This window comes from Staurois parvus, unplaced genomic scaffold (assembly GCF_062004578.1).
Source record: "Staurois parvus isolate SC_StPar_1 unplaced genomic scaffold, SC_StPar_1.0 ptg000237l, whole genome shotgun sequence".
Taxonomy (NCBI): domain Eukaryota; kingdom Metazoa; phylum Chordata; class Amphibia; order Anura; family Ranidae; genus Staurois; species Staurois parvus.
The window spans coordinates 5,435,801-5,453,832 of NW_028318033.1; the positions used below are offsets into that span (position 1 = coordinate 5,435,801).

The 18,032-nt window shown below is 44.0% G+C and overlaps 1 protein-coding gene across 1 annotated transcript in view; it reads left to right on the forward strand.

Annotated features, from left to right (window-relative positions):
• Positions 1–18,032, forward strand: part of TTC6 (tetratricopeptide repeat domain 6) — a 247,165-nt gene that overhangs the window by 131,165 nt on the left and 97,968 nt on the right. The window contains exons 21-23 of the mRNA XM_089680254.1: positions 761–892; positions 6,375–6,524; positions 16,431–16,571. Of these exons, the coding sequence (XP_089536380.1) occupies positions 761–892; positions 6,375–6,524; positions 16,431–16,571 (423 nt within the window). The remainder of the gene's footprint in view (positions 1–760; positions 893–6,374; positions 6,525–16,430; positions 16,572–18,032) is intronic.

Below are 18,032 nucleotides of genomic sequence, written 5' to 3' on the forward strand. Positions count from 1 at the left end.
TTGCAGTTTCCTGAGTGTAGTCAAATAGATCTGGCCATCTCTACTACTGATCCATGACACTTGGGGAGAGATTAACTAAAACCGGTGCACTCAGAATCTGGTGCAGCTGTGCATGGCAGCCAATCAGCTTCTAACCTCAGCTTGTTCAATTAAGCTTTGGTAGTAAAACCTGGAAGCTGATTGATTTATCTGCAGAGCTGCATCAGATTTTGCACTCATTTTAGCAAATAACCCTCTTGGTGACCTTTGGTGATCATATTTGTTAAGACAGAAAGAAATGGAAAATTCAAGATTTGTTGTCACCAAAACAGGAAGAGAGGAAAAAACTCCAACTACTAAAAGAGAGTGCAAAATCTGGTGCAGCTATGGATAGAAACCAATCAGCTTCCAGGTTTTATTGTCAAAGCTTAATGGAACAAGCTAAAGTTAGAAACTGATTGGCTACCATGCACAGCTGCACCAATTTTGCACTCTCCAGTTTTAGTAAATCGACCCAATGCCCCCTCCCTTTGGAAGGGTTATTTCTCACTTCCAGTTGTGTCTTCAGAAAAGGAAGTGAGGAAAAGCATATCAATGGGACACAGCAAAAAAGCTTATAGTTGCCTTTCAACATAGTTTACATTAGTGGCAAGACACTATAATCTGCTGTAGAGATACACAGAGTTACTTATTGCTGAAGATGAACAGACTTGAGTCTTTATGCTTCATTTAATATCTATTCTCTGTTCCATAACATTCATTGATTTGCATAATTTAATAGGATGCAGCAGAAAGCTTCAGACAGGCTCTGGAAATAATGGGTCTTTCAGATGAGAGGTCATCCACCTCTGACAGGGCAGAAATCTTCTACCTATTGGGTCTTTGCTATATGGAGCAGTTCAAATTCTTACAGGTGAGTAGATTGTAGAGACACTGCCAGATTTTGTCTACTGTTTTTTGCCTTGTACAAATCACTATGATGCTGTTGCATAACTACATACGTCACACACTGTGAGGAATAGCACTTGCATTACACTTACACCTCAAGTGTTTTTTGGAACACATTAACACTGCTGAGAAAAGTTTGAAAAGTGTGTTATAAGGTTCAGTAAAACTCTACTTAGCTGATGTTATTAATTCATAGAGAAAACTCAGCTGAATATTATGACATGCTTAGCAGCCTTTTGGGTAAAAGTTAAAGATGCATTATAATCATAAAGTTAGAAAAGGAATAACCTGCCCTTAAAATACGCCTGACAATCCTCTGGTGACCTAGATTTTAGGAAGCACAAACCAGACCTATGCAACGCAGCAGGTTAAATTTAATGCCTACCCACCAACAGCACTTACCTTTCTATCACTTAGCCAGTAGAGGTGGAGAGAGTAAACTTGTGTAAGCACTGACTTGTTCTAGTTGGTGCTTACACAGGGCTGAGGAACTCTTTCATGTGACAGTTCAGGGTCAAAAACCAAGCACCAACTCTGACATATGAAAGGAAGATGAGTGGGTCACATGTTCCTCCATACCTGGAAGTACAGGCTTGCTTCATGCTTGAATCTGTGATTAGGCCTGGAATTCCCAAATCGGGCCATCAAAATGTCTCGTCGGTTCAAATATGTACACTCATGATCATTAAAAGATAAATGACTCCCTTTCATAATGAAACTAGACAGGGGTGTCTTCTTTCACCCCTTTTATTCGTTTTAGTGGTGGAGGTCTTTCTCCTTAAAAATAGGTTGAATACTGCAATTGTTGGTGTATGTTTTGGTTATCACCAGCATAAAATCTCATTTTATGGGAATTATATTCTCTTTTATATTTCAAACCCACAATTACTGTCTCTAATGTAATGGCAGAACTGACCTTTTAATCTTTTGTCTAATTTTTTAGATTCTAAACTATTCTAAATCTGAAATCCTTCCCATCAGCATGACTTCAAGTTTGGCCACAAATTTAAAAACCTCCTTCCCATTCACCTGGAAGTTCCAGTCCCTGAAATACACAGACATCAATCTAACCCTTCATTTAAAATCAATGTACGCTGAGAATAATGAACCGTTACTTTTCTCTATAACATCTGACCACTCCAACTGGGACAAAACCTGTTTCACATGACTTGTTAGAATTAATAATATAATGATTAATATCTTACCTAGAATTTTATGTGCACCTATCAGACTCTTGAAAAAACAGTTTTTCCCACCTCCATAAACTCTTTTTTTTAGCTGGTCAAATGAAACTCCAAAATTAGCAAGCTTAATCCTTACATGTACCAATTCCAATGGAGGGGTTAGGCCTATCTGATATTACCCTATATTAAAAAGCCATAACCGTATCTAAAAAATATGTAAAAATCTTTTCGCGCTGCTACTAGAAAAGATGGGACTATTGGGACAGCAACACACACCTGGCTGTACCACTAGCAAAAAACAACACACAGAAAATTGATGTTGTGCTAATCACAATAATGCCACAGACATTCCAAAACAAATAATGAGATGAAAATACAATAGATAATACACCATAACATAATCTGTAAATGGAAGGAATATGGGAGTAAAGGGAAAGGTGAAATAATAAAGGTCCAAAATGAGGACTAAAAGGTGTAACAGACAATAAACCGTGACCGTGGGCAAAACACACGGAAATGATCAGGGAGAAATAAAATATTAAACTAAATCACAGTAATAGTGGGACATATGAGTCTGTCATAACATAAATGAAATAACGTGAATACAACTGATGAGAAAGTGGAGCAAAATGTGAAAAATACAAAATGAATACAATATGTCCTACTATTACTGTGAATTAGTTTAATATTTTATTTTTAATTTTTTAATATTTTATTTTTCCCTGATCATAATGCACCTTGGGTTCCCAGACAGCACAGAGGACTCTCAAAATGTACATTCTTTGTAACACAACACACCCTCAAAATTTGGGACTGTTTTAATAAATTATCACTGCCTCTGCAGCTTGTCGAATCAGAGAATGCTTTGTATTCATTCCGAAAATTAAATGCATTCTCTGAATGGCTCATATGCCCAACGATCGGCCTCCAGTGTTTAGAATGCAGCAGGCCAGCCGCTCAGCACAGGACCACCCACCTGTTTATCTACAGTGGCCAGGCAGGAGTTGGTTAATATGGGACACCCCTGTAAATGCAAAGTTACCTATACCATTTCAATATTTTGTCCATTTCTATATCATTGTAACATACTGTGCATATCTGTGTGTGTGTGTGTGTGTTGTGTGTGTATAGGCCTTTCGTTGGCAGGAGCTGCTTTTTCAGGAGTATTTCAAGGAGTCTTCAATCTAAATGGTTATAAAAGAGACAAAAAAGTTTCCAATACTTGCAAATATGTATACACAGTATACTGTATATGCAGAATATCATACATTATGATTGACTGTATAATTATTTTACTCACTGGATTCATGGCATCTCTTACTTAAAGTGCCAACAACAGGTCCCCTGGGGGATAAGTGCAGGGACAACCTACTGGCAAAAAAGGGATGTGGTTCTTCAATACTGACCCCTCTTATTTCTCAAAAAAAGTAACTCTCTCTCTCTCTCTCTCTCTCTCTCTCTCTCTCTCTATATATATATATATATATATATATATATATTCATACCTGGAATTTCTATTTAACTCAAAAAAAAAATTGATTTTCCCTGTGTGTGTGGCATATTGATTGAAGGGATTGTTGACTATAGATTAATCTTCCTATCGGAAAGGATCGATCAGAAGATAAATTGTTAATTTATCAAGGTTTGTATGGCCACCATTAAAGGGAGGGAATAGTGGTCAAATGCAGTATTTCTTTCTTTATTAATTATAGTAAGGGCTTAAATAGAACCCTGTGTCTAGGTGAGAGCCTTCTCTGGTGACAGAGAGGTACCAGAGGACATTTAGTGATGCGTGAATTGAATCTTAGAGGGTCAGGCAAAATGAGTTTTCATTATGTTTTAATTAAACCCCCTTTGTACCGCTCATGTTGAACACATACTTGCTTCGAGATCAGGTGGCACATAAATCAGTTTAGGGATAATCACTGCCACTAGATAAAATACAATTCCCAGTCCTGTAAATACATTTAATATAAATATACAAACATTGCTTTCAGATGTATGAGAGAGAAGTAGTAGTCTTTGCAAGTAACTGAAATAACTAAAAGAGAAAGTGGTTGACATTCTGACTGTAGCGTATATACATTATGCTAAGTTGTTCTGTATATATTTTGTACATAATGGTAAGACAATATTAAAGTGCGAATAAAGGTGCAAATCAAAATGTCACCTATTGGTGACTATAGGTGATTGGACACTAAACCACAACACAGTCTATGACGTGATCAAGAAAGATCCCAAAAAGATCTTCAAAAAATCCAATGGCTGGATCCGTGGATGAGGTGATAAATATGTAAAGATTGCGCACTCACCAGATACGCAATCACAATGCGCATTCAAAGCAGATACTCTCAGGACATCCAGGATCCTTATATGAGTCTGGTCAGATCTGGTCAGATCTGGTCAAATGCCCCTCGCCACTTGATAGTATTGCCACACTTGAAAAAGGCTGCTCTGCAGATGTGAATGGCTCCCACGGGAGCTCTCACCAGCTCCGCGTGTGACAGCAGCCAGCAAGGTGAAAAATCCTGGGTACAGTCAGTGTACAGAGCAAGACAAAAGCCCGGTCTCCCGGTAACTCCCACCTCCGCCAACTCCACGCTCCCCTGCAGGTTGTGGTGCAGTCAGGCAGGGGAGCGCAGAGTTGGCGGAGGTGGGAGTTACCGGGAGACCGGGCTTTTGTCTTGCTCTGTACACTGACTGTACCCAGGATTTTTCACCTTGCTGGCTGCTGTCACACGCAGAGCTGGTGAGAGCTCCGGTGGGAGCCATTCACATCTACAGAGCGGCCTTTTTCAAGTGTGGCAATACTATCAAGTGGCGAGGGGCATTTGACCAGACTCATATAAGGATCCTGGATGTCCTGAGAGTATCTGCTTTGAATGCGCATTGTGATTGCGTATCTGGTGAGTGCGCAATCTTTACATATTTATCACCTCATCCACGGATCCAGCCATTGGATTTTTTGAAGATCTTTTTGGGATCTTTCTTGATCACGTCATAGACTGTGTTGTAGTTTAGTGTCCAATCACCTATAGTCACCAATAGGTGACATTTTGATTTGCACCTTTATTCGCACTTTAATATTGTCTTACCATGCTGTTTTCCTTGCATGAACATGTTTATATGCTTTAAGCACAATAATTTAGCGCTGCACCCCCCCCTTTTATGTATTTTGACTATTTTGGAGGTTTATATGGTACTTTTTTTGGTGTTCAGCTGCTATTATCTCATTTTATTAATTTTTATCATTTTATTTTAAGCGCTCACTTACCCTGTGATTTAATATTTTGTACATAAACTCTAGCTGTTCGTGACATGCAGTATATCTATTAAATCATTAATTTCTATCAAGCATAAGTCCTGGGCTATCTAGAGGCTGTAAAAACGATTTCAGCACCATGGACAGCAAAACCATTTTACTCCTACTATTGCACTGTCTGGGATGATCTCAACAGTCTATGGAATGTAGAATTCTGTACATCATAAATGCCTTACCCTATGTAATGATTTGTTCACAAAATAAATGACCAGGGAAGGATACAAGTTATCTTGTATGTATACGTTTTCATATTGTGTCTACATAAGGGCTTGTTCACATGTATGTTGATTATGAAGAACAAAGCAATGCTCATTAACATGCCTATAGCATTTATGATGTATTTATGATGTGGTTTTGTGTTTATGAACTGTTGAAAAAGCTTCAGGAATGCTCAATAAATGTCCATGATAAGTCCATTCACACTCAGAGCCGAGGCTCGTCCCCGCCCCTCTCTCTCCTCATTGGCTCACTGGTTGTGATTGCCATTGGCTCCCACTGCTGTCTTAGCCAATGAGAAGGGAGAGTCTCCAGCGTTGAGGCTCTTGTGCACATTGCTGGATCTGGCTCGGGCTCAGGTAAGTATTGGGGGAGTGAGGGGGCTGCTGCACACAGAAGGGTTTTTACCTTTGTGCATAGAATGCAGGAAGATAAAAAAATCTTGAGCCTTTATGACCACTTTGAATGTGTTAGAAACAAAAATACAAAAATGTTATTATGCAACAGTTAGTCAGTTTTGACACATACACTGGTCTGTCTCTCAACACGATTATTTACAATCCACATACAAAAGGCAGTTTTAAAATTCTCTGCATTTTTTTCAGTGAAATCTTACTTTGTTTGACTGTCTAGTGCTCCTTTATCTTAATTAAACTAGGAATAAGGTATCACTTATTGAGTATCCTGTATTGCTAGCAACTGACATCACCTTCCTGGGGTTTCAGGCACTTGAGGCTTTGACTAGCGCAGTGAAAACTCGTTCAGGTTATTGTGATGCTTATTATCAGCGAGGATTGTGCCGTATGCGTCTACAGCAAGCCAACTGTGTGCAGGACTTCAACAGGGCTCTTGACATCAACCCAAGACATTTCCAGGTAAAATAGCCCTAATAAGGCGATACATAAGAAACCTTCTGTTCTGTAAGTTTCTGTAAGCCATTATCTGGCACTTTGTAGAAATAGTCTTGACTTCTAGATGGCTGAAAATACTCCAGGTATCAATATAGGCAGCAGGGGTGAAGAGAGAAAATGAAGGTAGAAGAAGACATTTACAGCATGTACAGATAAAGATAACAGTTAAAGATAAAGGACAAGTGCACTTTTAGTAGTACATTGGTGGCCCACTTGGTCCTCTAACCTAGAAAATTCGAACAGCTTACTGCTTCTCTACAGCCTCCAGGTGGAAATATTCAGCACTGGCCACACTTGCTTAGTGAGCTTCCATAGAATTGAATGGGGCCTTAATCCAATTGTCTCCAATTTTTCTCATCAACTAATGTACTTTTAGCACATGTCATCAGCAAACCAAATATAAAATAACCTCCTGCAGCATGGCATAACCCTTTACTGCCGTAACATACAAGTAGTGTTTCTGTACACTCCCTCTATCTGCTCTGAAGCTAAATTAAAATCCTAGATTCAGGGCATGCATATTGTAAGGGACCGCCCGGCGGTACCACTAGCACTCCACTGGTCGGATGTTCCCAGCGCACGGAGTCTAAGCCCCAGGGTACTTGTTCACCAGGGCCCCTGATGGTGGGGATGGACTTGGAGTACCCCAGGACCAGGTCGTGACTACTGAGGACACCCGTCAGTGGTAGGGGTATTCGCCAGGGGCTCCCACGGGAGAGAGCCAGGTATGAGGAGGTCTGGAGACCCCGTAGAGAGGGACGGATGGATGGATGGCTGAGCAGGAGCAGGGTCATACAAGCCGGGTCGGTAACTATGGGGACGGTGCGGTACAGAGCAGCGGGCAGAGAATAGTCGGGTCACACGCCAGGTCAGCAACAGCAGGTCAGATCCAATAGGGGGCATACAGGAGAGAGGTCAGGCAAGCAAGGGTCAAAACAGGAGAAAACAGCAAGGTCAGGGCACAATCCGGGTCAGCAACTTACTTCAGACAGGTTCACAGGTTCACAGGAAACAAAAGACCAAAAGGCACTGAATGACAGCTCAGGGCCGTTTAAATATCCCGCCCTGCGCTGTCATTGGTGCCAGGCACGCGCCCGCGGTCACTACTGCGCATGCGCGAACCTGATTGCCGCGGTCGGCCAAGTCCCGGCGCTCGCGTACAGGGAGGTGTACTGCGCCTGCGCCGGGACTAGCGGCGCGACGATCCCCGACATTGCCCCCCCCCTACGGGCAACCTCCGGATGCCCACCCGATCTCTCCACCACGGGTGATCACGAAGAAACTCCCGGACTAGTCTAGGTGCGTGGACATTATGAGCCGGTTCCCAGGAATTGTCCTCAGGACCATAGCCCTTCCACTTAATTAGGAATTGGGTCTGGCCCCCCCTTCTTCGGCACTTAAGGATCGTTTCCACCTCAAATTCCTCTTGTCCTTCGACCGTTATGGCCTCAGGGGGTCTGGATTCTCGTTCTGGGAAGGCATCTGGGATCACTGGCTTCAGCAGAGATACATGGAAAACTGGATGAATTCTGAACGTGGCCGGAAGGATCAGCTCATATGCCACTTCGTTGACCATCCGCTTTACCTGAAAAGGCCCCACAAATTTAGGTCCCAATTTTTTCGAGGAACAAAGCATCTTTAAGTTGGTTGTGGCCAACCACACCTTCTGCCCAGGCCGCAACGCCAAATCCCCTCTTCGTTTCTTGTTAAACTCCTTCTTATTGTCCTCTTGGGCCCGAGCGATGGCTTCCTGGAGTAATTTGTTATGGACGGAGAAGAAGGTCAACGCTTCCTGCGTGGCTGGAACTGGGCATTCAGAGACCAAGTCAGGGAGAAAGACAGGGTGAAACCCATAATTCGAAAAGAATGGGGACTGCCCCGTTGCCGAATGGCTTGCGTTGTTATAAGCGAACTCCGCCAGGGGTAAAAGAGACAGCCAATCATCCTGCAGGAAAGACGTGTAGCAACGCAAGTATTGCTCCAGGGTCTGGTTCGTCCTCTCGGTCTGACCGTTGGTCTGAGGGTGGAACGCGGAGGAGAGGGACAACTTGATGTCCAGGGCCTTGCACAGAGCCCTCCAAAACTTAGATGTAAACTGGACCCCTCGATCAGAGACGATGTCCTCGGGTACTCCATGAAGTCTAACGATCTCCCGGATAAATATTCGCGCCGTCTCGGTTGCTGACAGAGTCTTCCTTAGTGGCACGAAGTGAGCCATCTTGGATAGGCGATCAATAACCACCAGAATTGCTGTGTGGTCTTGTGACGGTGGGAGCTCGACTATGAAGTCCATCGCGATCTTCTGCCAAGGCCGTTCGGGAATCGGCAAAGGTCGCAACAGCCCCCAGGCTTTGCTCCTTGACGGTTTGCTCTTCTGGCAGATGGTACAGGATCTCACGTAGCGCTTGCAATCCTTAGCCATGTTTGGCCACCAAAACGAGCGCCGGAGAAGCTCCAGAGTCTTGACTGGGCCAAAGTGACCCGCCAGCGGATGATCGTGGCAATGCCCCAAAACCAGGGTCCGGACTTCCTCAGGTACCATGATAGAATCCTCCTTCCACAGGAGTCCCCCTTTGTTCTGGAGGGATACCCCAACTGGGGTTGGTGTGGCCGTAGATGCTTCTATTAACTTGGAGCGAAGGTCCGACTGGAGCGCCAAGAAGTTCCCTGAGGACAAGATAGTGTCGGGTACCAGTTCTTCTTCGGAGTCCTCAAACATACGAGATAGCGCGTCAGGCTTCGTATTTTTAGATCCGGGCCTGTAAGTAATATGAAAATTGAATCTGGAAAAGAACAGGGCCCATCTTGCCTGCCGTGGGCGTAGACGCTTGGCAGTCCTCAGATATTCCAGATTCTTGTGGTCTGTGAAAATCAATATAGGGTGTGAGGCACCTTCCAGCAGGTATCTCCATTCTTCTAGCGCTGCTTTGATAGCCAGCAGCTCTCGATCCCCGATATCGTAATTCTTCTCTGCTGGGGTGAGTTTCCTCGAGAAGAATGCTACGGGATGGAGTAACTCTTTGGTGCCTTTCCGCTGAGACAGGATGGATCCTACCGCATTCTCCGATGCATCTACCTCCAAGATGTAGGGCAGGGCCGCGTCCGGGTGGCCCAGGATGGGTGCCGAGGTAAACCGCTTTTTCAGAGCTTCGAAAGCTTTTTGAGCCTCTGGTGTCCATTTGAACCGGGTTCCAAGTTTGGTTAGTTGGGTAATGGGGGAGACCAGACCCGAGAAGTTTTTGATGAACTTCCGATAAAAGTTTGCGAACCCTATAAACCGTTGGACACCTTTTTTGTCCGTGGGTTCAGGCCAATCTAAAATTGCAGAGACCTTCTGGGGGTCCATCGTGACCCCCGCAGTGGAGATAATCAGGCCTAGAAACGTGATGCTAGATTGCTCAAAGCAACATTTCTCCGCCTTAGCATATAACCCATGCTGCCGCAATCGCCCCAAAACTTTCGCCACATGTATCCTATGATCCTCTAGAGAGGGTGAAAAAATTAGTATGTCGTCCAAGTAGACGATAACGAAGACATCCAAAAAATCCCTGAAGATGTCGTTCACAAAGTGTTGGAAGGTGGCTGGTGCATTGCACAGCCCAAATGGCATGACCAAGTATTCAAAGTGGCCAAACCGGGTACGGAAAGCAGTTTTCCACTCGTCCCCCTCTCTTATGCGTACCAGGTTATAGGCCCCCCTTAAATCAAGCTTTGTGAAAATAGCCGCAGCCTTTAGGCTCTGAAACAGTTCTGGTACCAATGGCAATGGGTAACGATTTTTTATCGTGACCCTGTTCAGCTCCCGGTAGTCAATACAAGGTCTCAGGGTTTTGTCTTTTTTCTCCACGAAGAAGATTCCCGCTCCTGCTGGAGAAGTGGAGGGGCGGATGAATCCCTTCTGGAGGCTGTCCTCGATATATTCCTTCAGGGCCCCCAATTCAAGCTCAGATAGGGGGAAAATACGCCCAAAAGGGATTTCAGAGCCTGGTAACAGGTCGATTGGACAGTCATACGGGCGGTGGGGGGGCAGAGTGTCGGCTCCCCGCTTACTGAACACATCCAGGAACCCATGATAGGCTGCGGGAATAACCTGTTTCAAGTCGGAGTCTCCTTCGGAGCAAAGGAGAACTCGGGGCCCCGCGGGGCCCGAAGTGCGACAATGTTCCCGACAGTATGGGGAAGGGAACGAGATTGACCCGGTCTCCCAGTCAATCTGGGGGTTATGGGCCCGTAACCATGGGAGCCCCAGAATGACTGGGAAAAGAGGTGATGCAATAGCGTCCAGGCGGAGGAACTCCTGGTGCTGGTTGGCAATGATAGTGGCAATGGGGGGAGTTTCCTGATTAACTACCCCCGATTTTATCTGGGAACCATCAGCCAAAAAGATGTTGAAGCCCTTCTGTCTGTGTTGGAGAGGGATACCCTGTTGGTGAGCAAACTCTAGATCCAGGAAACAGCTGCATGCCCCCGAATCAACTATGGCTGTCACCTCCACGATCTTTCCTGGAAGCTGAAAGGAGAGGGGCACTACTAAGTATTGCGAAGGACAGGTATTGCTAATAGACAAGGAAGAAAAACGGGTGCACTTACTCATTTTTTGAGGGCAGGATCGCACCATATGACCAGCTTCACCGCAGTAAAGGCAGAGGTTCTGGGCTCATCTGCGCTGGCGTTCCTCCGGTGATAATTTAGGCCGTGCCAGACCTAGCTGCATAGGTTCCGGAACATCTCCTGGTGGTGGGTTCTGGATGCTTTGTCGGGTTGGTGGGCTGGGGCCTAGGAATGGACCCCAGGTATTTCCGCGACCCTGGCCGGACCTCTCAAGCCTGCGTTCCCGCAGTCTTCGGTCAATCTTAATTGTCAGGGCAATATGGTCTTCTAGAGACTCGGGAACCTCCACCCGGGCCAGCTCATCTTTCAAGGGATCGGAGAGTCCCATACGGAACTGGTGCAATAGAGCGAACTCATTCCAGCGTGTGTCCCCCATCCACCGCCTGAAATCAGAGGCGTATTCCTCTGCCGCCCGCCGGCCCTGTCGGAGCGCATATAAGGTCGCTTCGGCAGAGGCTGCCCGCTGTGGGTCATCATACAAGATGGCCATTGCTTCAAAGAAACTATTGACCGATCCCAGGTGAGGATCATTGTTTCCCCTTAGCCGGTGGGCCCAATCCTGGGGTTCACCCTGTAGTAGTGAAATAATGAATCCTACCTTCACATTTTCGGTCAGGAAGGTACGGGGTTGTAGCTCAAAGAACAAGAGACAGGAGTCGCGGAATGACCGGAAGCGTGTGCGGTCCCCGTGAAAACGCTCCGGTAGGGGTACTCGGGGTTCTACCATAGGGAGCGGGGCGGAAGCCCCTGAGGCTGGCTCCTGAGCTACCAGGGCTGGGGGTGCAGAAACCGGGGCCTGTGGGGCAGGATCAGAAATAGAGCCAGTCTGGATGCGATTCTCCAGCTGCATGCATCTGTCCTGCAGGACCGTTACGGCCTGCGTCAAAGTAGCTAGGTGCCTGCAAATTTCCTCTAACGGAGAGGGCCCTCCTCTAGGCTCAGTCATGGCCTTTTGGTACTGTAAGGGACCGCCCGGCGGTACCACTAGCACTCCACTGGTCGGATGTTCCCAGCGCACGGAGTCTAAGCCCCAGGGTACTTGTTCACCAGGGCCCCTGATGGTGGGGATGGACTTGGAGTACCCCAGGACCAGGTCGTGACTACTGAGGACACCCGTCAGTGGTAGGGGTATTCGCCAGGGGCTCCCACGGGAGAGAGCCAGGTATGAGGAGGTCTGGAGACCCCGTAGAGAGGGACGGATGGATGGATGGATGGCTGAGCAGGAGCAGGGTCATACAAGCCGGGTCGGTAACTATGGGGACGGTGCGGTACAGAGCAGCGGGCAGAGAATAGTCGGGTCACACGCCAGGTCAGCAACAGCAGGTCAGATCCAATAGGGGGCATACAGGAGAGAGGTCAGGCAAGCAAGGGTCAAAACAGGAGAAAACAGCAAGGTCAGGGCACAATCCGGGTCAGCAACTTACTTCAGACAGGTTCACAGGTTCACAGGAAACAAAAGACCAAAAGGCACTGAATGACAGCTCAGGGCCGTTTAAATATCCCGCCCTGCGCTGTCATTGGTGCCAGGCACGCGCCCGCGGTCACTACTGCGCATGCGCGAACCTGATTGCCGCGGTCGGCCAAGTCCCGGCGCTCGCGTACAGGGAGGTGTACTGCGCCTGCGCCGGGACCAGCGGCGCGACGATCCCCGACACATATATAGACTCCCTAGACTTCCATGGTGCATTGCCTAATGCTTGTGAAGTCAAGGGCCAGGTCTCATCACAGACACAAGGGACAAAGTATGCCATGCAGCATACAAACATCCACTTTTGCAAATTATGATATTTTCATAGGATGTATATGATGGATTTTAACATGCATCAGACTATGGACTGATTCTCTTATTAGAAAGATAAGACAGTGGAGGACAACTTTATGGAGTGGAAAGGTATTTTGTGTTTAATTTTCTGATTAAAGGTGGGAATACACGTTTAGAAAATCGACTGATCGGTCATCCGACTACCGAGAGGCGTTCGTTCATTGGTCAAAATCGTGGCCCACATTAACCAATCTAAAAAAATCATTCGTTGGGCAATATGTAGTGTGGAACTGATGCAGTACGTGTGTGACCTTGTGGCCACGCCCTTTCGGCCAGAACGAGTGATATACACAACAATTAACAGCAATGAGTATAATATAGTTTATTACATTATCTATATACATAAATAGTGATACATAAAATATAATATGCAGAATTTGGTTTCATTATCTCATTAGGCCAATCTACTTTTAACATTTGGATTTTTCGTTCGTGTTTATGAAGATTCCTTGGACATAAGCATCTGGGTCATCTTCAGTTTCCACTCATGCGTGATAGCGCTTGATAGATTTTTTTTTTTCGTATGACCGTCATACCACCGCATAGAAAATCGGTCGTCCGTATGTGAAATGACAAGATTTTTCACTGTTGTTCAACCGTATTTTTTCGTTCACAATATCGTTATCGGTTAAAACATCCTGCTCATCAACAAAGAGAAGATCGTTCGATCAGTGGTTCCACAAAATTTTTCGTACAATTTTCTTATTGTGTGTACGGGGCATTAGGTATTTGCTGAAAGATAAGATAGTGGAGGACAAGTTTATGGAGTGGAAAGGTATTTTGTGCTTAATTTTTGTGATTTAGGTATTTGCTGATTATAGACATATAGACAGACATATAAACTTTCCACTTTTTCCTGGCTTTAATTGTGTTCCAAGTCAGTGACTCATTAGGTAGTGAACTGCAAATCAAGTTGATAGACTTGGATCCAACACCTTTCATGAACAAGTCAGAAATAGATACTGGCAAATTTATTTCTAAACAGTTTTTTTTTTTTTTTGTAAAATTGAATAAAAATACTAGTCACAGTTTTTATTAACTACTTGCCAACCGCAGATAGCCGAATGACGGCTACACTGCGGCCGGCCAGTTCTTGGAGGGCGTCGTATGACGTCCTCCCTGAACGCGCTCTCCTGCGCGTCCCCGGGGGCATGCACCGGGGGATCTCCGTGATCGCTGTGTCCTACGTACACAGCTGATCACATGATGTGGTAAAAGGCCAATCACAGCGGCCTTTTACCACGTGACCAGCCGTGTCCAATGACACGCTGATCACCGGGAAATGCAATTGCCGGTTCTCGGCTGCACTTTCCTCACGCTGTCAGAGCGTGAGGAAAGTACTGCCGAGAACCAGCAGTTATCAGAGCAGGGATCGACACTGATGATCAGTGCCCTGATGATCGGTGCCCAGCAGTGCCACCCACCAGTTCCGCCCACCTGTGCCCAGCAGTGCACCCTCCTGTATCCAGCAGTGCACCCACCTGTGCCACCCAGCAGTGCCATCTACCTGTGCCGAGCAGTGCCACCCACCTGTGCCCACCAGTGCCACCCACCAGTGCAGCCCAGCAGTGCTGCCCAGCAGTGCTGCCAGTCAGTTCCACCAGTCAGTGCCCAGCGGTTGTGCCAGTCAGTGCCCAGCAGTTGCGCCAGTCAATGCCTAACAGTGCTGCCAGTCAGTGCCCAGCAGTGATGCCAGTCAGTGCCACCTATTAGTGCTGTCTATCCGTGCTGCCTATCCGTGCCACCTCATTAGTGCTGCCTATCAGTGCTGCCTATCAGCGCTGCCTATCAGTGCCCATCAGTGCCGCCTATTAGTGCCCATCAGTGCTGCCTCATCAACACACATCAGTGAAGGAGAAAAATTATTTGTTTGAAAAATTTTATAATAGAAACAAAGAAACTTTTTTTTTTTTTTTTAATTTTTTGCAATTTTTTTGTTTATAGCGCAAAAAGTAAAGTGCCCAGCAGCAATTAAATACCACCAAAAAAAAGCTCTATTTGTGAGAAAAAAATGATAAAAATTTCATATGGGTACAATCTTGCATGACCGCGCAATTGTCAAAGTGCGACAGTGCTTAAAGCTGAAAATTGGCCTGGTAAAGAAGGGGGTATAAGTGCCCAGTAGGCAAGTGGTTAATATACATTTTGTAGCAGTCCAATAGCCTGTTTGATAAACAAGGACTAATAAGGCCCTGTGGATTATAGATTAGAGGAATTTTACTGTACAGATATACATGAATTTATTTATCTAGATATTGTTCTCTGGCCATACGGGAGGCAAAGTAACACTCTGCACGTAATTCTGTTATCAACTGTGCTATATATGTAAGTGGATATTGTTGTGACTGTAGAATGCGTAAATTATGTCAGAATGTCACATGTGTGCTTTGTATATACAGTATATATATATAAAAAATACAAGATATCATCCTAGGTGGTTTTCTAGCTCACCTACCATGGATGCTAACTAAACAGTCCTTTTTCCAACTTTCCAAATTCAGAAAGTGCTGCACACCATCCATGTCTTTCTTTTTTCCTTCTCCTCAGAATGCTGTATTGGATGCATCCCCAACATCAAGTCTAAGCAGATTGCCCTCCACCAGACTCTGCATGATCATAGATTCAGCTCCTGCTCTGGTGAAATGCATTAGAGAAGAAGGAGCAGGGTCTGGAGGAGGACAGTGTACTTCAGACATGTGCTATTTGTTTCCTTACAAATCGAAATTCATACAAAATTTGCATTCTTCAGAGGTTCGTATGTATCAAAATTTTCTGAATCACAATAGTAACTACTTTCAGTGAATCCAAAATAAATAACAAAAACAAAGTATCTGAACTTCAAAATGACTTTGAATTCGAAAATTAATTTGAAATGGAAACATATTGCAATAAATACAGTAAGGTATAAAAGTGAAATAAGATGATGGGATAGAACAGGAAAGAATAGAATAAAACAGAACAGAATAGAATAGAAAAGAAAAGAATATAATAGAATACAACAGAATAGAATGGAAAAGAATATAATATAAAAATAGAATAGTGTAAAATGGAACAAATGTCTTCTGAAATTCGAATTTCAAAACTTGATTTTTGAATTCAAAACAATTTGAAAAAACCACAGTTATGAAGGAATCCAAATATACGATACTAATTCTGAAAACAAATCATTGTAACATAACGAATATGACGGAAAAAAGTTATTAATTTAAGGAACGTTTCTGAAAACCTTTTTTTTTGTACACATAGTGTGCTTAGTTTTGATGTTGAGAACTCATCCATGTTACAAGCATCTGAAAAAAAGTGTGGGCGGCTTTTGCTTTGTATATTAGTTCTATGTGTAGTTGGAGCACAGTTAGTTCATCCATTGATAAGTGCCAGGATCTAAGTGCCAGTTGTTCACTGTCCACTAACCTTGATAATGTACTTCCCTAATGCAGGCCTATTTGTGTCGAGCAGCTTTCTATGGATTCAGAAAGAGATACTCAAAAGCCATCATGAATTGCAATGCTGCAATCAAAGTTCAGCCGCACAGCGTAAGAGCTTATCTCTACAGAGGGGCATTAAAGTACTACATAAAGGTGAGTCATTGTATCTTCACAACACCCTTTTACCAGCTCAGAAGCCCTGAAACTTTCCATCTAAGTAATTGTGACACATGGAGTTTTATTTAATTTTTCCCTTTTATACTCACTGAGGCTCCGAAGTCCTGAGTTTCAGTTAATGAATTGTGTGTTCTAGAATCATTTTAACATTTTGTGGTGTTCATTATGTGTTCTCACTTGCTAGGTTGTTCTCCTAACCCAATATATGAGTGTGCTGGTTCTGCACTAAATTGCTTTTCTTGCTGGGTATTTGACATGGCTGGCACAAACAGGAGCCGCACTGCTGTGCTATAGAAAGTCTGCACAGTACACTTATTCAGGTACTATAGATCTAATACTGCAGCAGTAATCTATTTCTGTATGGAAAAGGATGCTAAAACCTTTTTTCTGATTTCTATGTAATATATTACTTGATTTTTCTGGATTTTTTCAGCAATAGGTTAGTGTGTACAATAAAGGAAAGTGCTACAGAGGTCTTTCCTAGACCAATATCAAGTATGCTTAAAAGCAATCACTACATTCTCATATCGGCTTTAAAACGTTAATTTAACTTAGTTATTAGGGAGTTATTTTCAAATTATTAAATCTGCAACTTTAATTAAAACTTGTAACTGTGAGATTGTCCATGTTTTCCACAATTTTTTGTTCATTGTGGTCCTACTGTGAAGGCCTTTGTTCAGACACTTGCTGTTAAATAATGACAAAACTCCCTCCAAGTCACCCAATTTTGCTCAAGTCACCTTGTCACATGACATTCTAATAGTGACTGCAAGTGTCCATTACGCAAGCAAGTTACTATACTGTCAAAATAGGAAACCTATAGTTATAGTAGTACCATTCTGTTTAAGTTTGGATCTACTTTAATGATGTGCTTATGTGCAAAGATAAGTTAGTTCCAGAGTTATATGGAGCTGTAACACAGCTTTAGGTTTTGGGGTTTTTTTTTGCTAGATTGTATCCTGTGCACCAACTTGTGGGACTCTGTCTGGATGGAAATATGGGAGTGCCCACTGTTAACTTGCTTTTTAAGGTGCAGGTTCTAGAGCTGTCACCTTTATTTTATTCTTCCTATGACACCGACCCACAGCAAGCATGTGGATATCAACTGTCTGACAATTTATATGCACATGCTTTTTGCAGGTCAGGGACTCTCCAAGTAGTGAAGAAAGTGTAAGGGCCCTGGAATCTGCACCTTTAGAAACAAGTCAACAGTAAAATCTCTCAAATTTCTATCCTAAATCCAATAATCATTTCTGTTTCAATAATTTTTTCATTAAAAGAGTTTTACATGACCTAGGTACAAAACTTAGATGAACTTCAAACATGAGAGTACACATCTAGACATAGGGTACAAAATATAAATCCAGGTGCAAGCAAATCAAAGTGTCCCACATGTTAAGAAAATGCAAGGCACCTGTCACAACATAAAGTAATGGC